We start from the raw sequence: 4,646 nt of genomic DNA on the forward strand, positions 1-4,646 counted from the left end.
GTTGGGCAAAAGATATTTTTAAAAAGAAATGCACATAGCAGGCCAGGCACGGTGGCTCACGCCTGTAATCCCAGCACTTTGAGAGGCTGAGGCGGGCAGATCGCGAGGTCAGGAGATCGAGACCATCCTGGCTAACACGATTTCCGTCTCTACTAAAAATTCAAAAAATTAGCTGGGCATGGTGGCGGGCACCTGTAGTCCCGGCTACTCTGGAGGCTGAGGCGAGAGAATGGCATGAACCCAGGAGGTGGAGCTTGCAGTGAGCCGAGATTGCACCACTACACTCCAGCCTGGGTAACAGAGTGAGACTCTGTCTCAAAAAAAAAAAAGAAAAAGAAAAAGAAAAAGAAATGCACATAGCAGTAGGGCTCACGTGATTTCTGTCAAAGCGAAGCTTTCATCATGGCACTTGCCTTGATGGGGAAACAACCTGCATTTCTTTGCTTTCTTGATTCAAAGGGATAAGGGAATAAGCCTTTTTGGGTTCAGTTAGCCAGTTTTTAAGGCAAATCCCATTGGATTTTATGGGTTGGGAAGAGTTTTGAGAGCTTTGCCTTAGGAACATGTTATACCACTCCCCCTGAGAATTATTGACTATATTTTTAGTTGGTCACTGACCTTGAGTTATAGCCCTTTTTCCAGCCTCTTTCATTGCAGTATAATTTGGTCTCAAGGCCTGAGCCCTGGGACAAGTTAGCTGCATCGTATTGGCTGTTCTGTCTTGACAGCACATGTTTTCTCATCTATTGAACAAGGATGAAGTTTCCTGTCCTCTTAGGAGTCTGATGACGTGGTTCATGCAGTGTTGTTTCTCTGTTTTCTATTTTTCTCCCCACCATAGACGAAAATGAAGCGTGACTTTTAACAAATAGGTGGTATATTGTCCCACTGATCTGTGTAGTAGGATTTGTGTAAATACACCTATCTGATTCCAGCCTTTTGGTGGAAACATTCCTTATTTATTTCTGTAGAATAACTTAATTTGGTATTTCTAGTTCAGTTTTTTACTAGTCCTTTTTTTCTTTTGATCTAGATTGATGAACAAATTGAAAGCATGTTTAATTCAAAGAAGAGAGTAAAGGATATGGCTGCTCCTGGAACATCAAGTGTTCCTGCTCCAACTGCAGGAAATGCTGAGAAATTAGAAATTGCTAAGAGATTGGCTCTCAGAATCAACGCCCAGAAGAATTTGGGCATCGAGTCTCAGGTATTAAGTAATTTGTTCCAAGTCTCAGTCAATACTTTTAAGAAGTTCTTTTATTTTACTTTTCAGAAATTATGTTGAGCACAAGTACAACAAGTTGTCCTAGACATTGAGTTTGTGAGAATTTAACATTCTCAATACAGAGCTTTTTGATAATTGCATTTGGATGATTTCTCTAGTGCTATTAACTGAGGACTTTATGCCTATTCTAGAATTTCTAACTGTTAGCCATAGGTAGTTTTATAGAGTAGTATTCTGATGGGTCTTAACAAAATCTTAAAGATGTATTAATAATTCTCTTTTTCTTTCTTTATCTGCTTTTGTTGGGTAGGTTATTGGGCACACAACTCCTTGGATATACAAACACCCAGTTACATGACTCAAATTAATATGGGCTTAAACAATGGAGAAATGTGATTTTTAAATATTTCACATGTTATCTTTTTCTTGGAAGCTTATTTGTTATTTTGAAGCTTTTGAGACTGTCATTAACTATAATGTTTGTAATGTTGGGTTGGGTCATAGAGATGAAGGAGCTCAGTGATGGTAGTAGTACAAACATTCATATTCGAAGGAAACTCCTAGAAGTTCGAGTATGCAGATGATTTTGGAAATATTTACTGTGTCTGACATCAAGAGTTAGCTAATTATCAACTACATCTCTATGATCTAGTAGAATATTTAATAGAGAGTTGAATGTTCTCCAGTTTTCTTATCCACAGGGAGATACTTTAAACTGTATTATAAATGTATATTGCTAAATCACACATATCAATGAGACTATGCCTTAGAAAGGTGTTTATTACACTTGCATACAAAGTTAGTAGCTTTGCAGAGAATAATTTGTGGTGGGGTCCATACTCTTGTCTCTGCCCTCATTTGAGATTTAACTAAGTCTTCTTTAACTATAGGATGTGATGCAACAGGCCACCAATGCAATTCTTAGAGGTGGCACCATTCTGGCTCCCACTGTTTCTGCAAAAACCATTGCAGAACAACTTGCCGAAAAGATCAATGCCAAGCTCAATTATGTGCCTTTAGAGAAACAAGAAGAAGAGAGACAGGATGGTGGACAGAATGAATCTTTTAAGAGATATGAAGAAGAATTAGAGATCAATGATTTCCCACAGGCAAGTAACAGGTTTAAACCTTTTTTTATTGTGAAGTAGAAAGTCTTCTTTAGGAGGAAAAATCTCATCTTTAAAACCCATTAACATTTTAGTACCTCCTTCACTTTTTACCTAAATGGAGGATATAACAATAGAAATTTGATTTTTATGAATATGTTCAAGGTACATTAGGCTCTAAATGAACTCATGATGCAAGTATGTATTAATAATGATCTTTGTTTTTTTTTTTTTTTGAGACGGAGTTTTGCTCTTACTGCCTAGGCTGGAGTACAGTGGTGCGATCTTGACTCACCACAACCTTTGCCTCAGGGTTCAAGCGATTCTCCTCCCTCAGCCTCCCAAGTAGCTGGGATTACAGGCATGCACCACCATGCCCAGCTAATTTTTGTATTTTTAGTAGAGACGGGGTTTCACCCTGTTGGTCAGGCTGGTCTCAAACTCCTGACCTCAGGTCATCCGCCCACCTCGGCCTCCCAAAGTGGCAGGATTACAGGCATGCACCACCATGCCTGAGTAATTTTTGTATTTTTAGTAGAGTTTGAGTTTCTCCATGTTGGTCAGGCTGGTCTCGAACTCCTGACCTCAGGTGATCCGCTATCTTAACCTCCCAAAGTGCTGGAATTACAGGCGTGAGCCACCACGCCCGGCCAATAGTGATCTCAATATTGACCCTAGGGCCGGGCCTGGTGGCTCTCGCCTAGGAATCTCAGCGCTTTGGGAGGCTAAGGCGGGCGGATCACCTGAGGTCGGGAGTTCAAGACTAGCCTGACCAACATGGAGAAATGCCATCTCTACTAAAAATACAAAAATTAACCTGGCGTGGTGGTGCATGCATGTAATCCCAGCTACTCGGGAGGCTGAGGCGGAAAATCGCTTGAACCTGGGAGGCAGAGGTTGCAGTGAGCTGAGATTGCGCCATTGCACTCCAGCCTGGGCAACAAGACCAAAACTCCGTCTCAGAAAAAAATACTGACCATAATATGATACCAGCCAGCCTAGTCATTGTCAGCACTCCTGGATTTTTTTGTCCTGTTGTGAAGTGGTTTTTCTTTTCCTTACCTTTTCTTTTAGACTGCTAGGTGGAAAGTTACCTCTAAGGAAGCTCTGCAGAGGATCAGTGAATACTCTGAAGCTGCAATTACAATCAGAGGAACATACTTCCCTCCTGGTAAAGAACCCAAGGAAGGCGAGCGGAAGATTTACTTGGCAATTGAAAGTATGTATTGTTGGTTGTTTCAGTCTTGAATTTAGATCGAGGTTGATGTAGATGTAATAAACGCAAAGAGCATGTGAGGTAAATTCTAGAGAGAACTGAAAGTAAGGAACACCTCTGAAAAAAAAATCTCATGACATTTGAGGTCTTTATGTAGAAGAATTTCAGTACACATGCAAAGGTGAATGATCTGTTTGTGAGACTCAGTTTTGGCAATTTAGTCAAATTTGAAAATTAAAATAAAACTGATATTTTAAGGACTGACCTGTTTATGCTTCTAGTAAGTGGAATATTCTGGCCTAAGTTTAGGTTGGGAAGTAAATCAAATGTATTAGTCCACTTAATGAATGTTTATCTAGGCAGATACTGCCTGTGAAATTATGCCCATGAAAGTTTATACCTTTAACAAAATAACAAGTAGACAAATACATTATCTAACAGCAACCAGGTTTGGTTTTTAACTTTATTTCATACATTCATGAATGAATTCATTCCAGAGGCAATTTCCATCTTTATTTATTTTGAAACAGTCTTATTTTGTCACCCAGGCTGGAGCGCAGTGGCGCAGTCTCAGCCCACTGTAGCCTCAACCTTCTGGGCTCAAGTGATCCTCCCACCTCAACACCCCTAAGTAGCTGGGACTACAAGAACGTGTCACCACACCTGGCTTATTTTTTTGTCTTTTTTGTAGAGAAGGGGTTGTGTTGTGTTGCCCAGGCTGGTCTCGAACTCCTGAGCTCAAGGGACCCGCCCCCGCTCAGCCTCCCAAAGTGCTAGGATTACAGTCATGAGCCATTGTGCCCAGCCTATTTTATTTTTTCTGATGTGTTACTCCGCTGCATAGTAGGACAACCCTGTCACTATTTATGTTTTTGATTTTTGTTTTGTTTTGTTTTTTCCGCCCAGACGGAGTCTTGCTTTGTTGCCCAGAGCTGGAGTGCAGTGGCATGATCTTGGTTCACTGCAACCTCTGCCTCCTGGGTTTAAGCAGTTCTTCTGCCTCAGCCTCCCGAGTAGCTGGGATTATAGGCATGCACCACCACACCAGGCTCATTTTTGTATTTTTAGTAGAGGCGGGGTTTCACCATACTGGCCAGGC

General features: G+C 41.0%; 1 protein-coding gene across 1 annotated transcript in view; it reads left to right on the forward strand.

Moving 5' to 3' along the window:
• The first annotated feature begins 1,039 nt into the window (after positions 1-1,039).
• Positions 1,040-4,646, forward strand: part of DDX46 (DEAD (Asp-Glu-Ala-Asp) box polypeptide 46) — a 13,124-nt gene continuing 9,517 nt past the window's right edge. The window contains exons 1-3 of the mRNA XM_011935230.1: positions 1,040-1,207; positions 2,116-2,334; positions 3,406-3,550. Coding sequence (XP_011790620.1) covers positions 1,055-1,207; positions 2,116-2,334; positions 3,406-3,550 — 517 coding nt within the window. The 5' untranslated portion in view covers positions 1,040-1,054. The remainder of the gene's footprint in view (positions 1,208-2,115; positions 2,335-3,405; positions 3,551-4,646) is intronic.

The sequence above is a fragment of the Colobus angolensis genome, unplaced genomic scaffold, assembly GCF_000951035.1.
Source record: "Colobus angolensis palliatus isolate OR3802 unplaced genomic scaffold, Cang.pa_1.0 Scaffold142, whole genome shotgun sequence".
NCBI classification, from domain to species: domain Eukaryota; kingdom Metazoa; phylum Chordata; class Mammalia; order Primates; family Cercopithecidae; genus Colobus; species Colobus angolensis.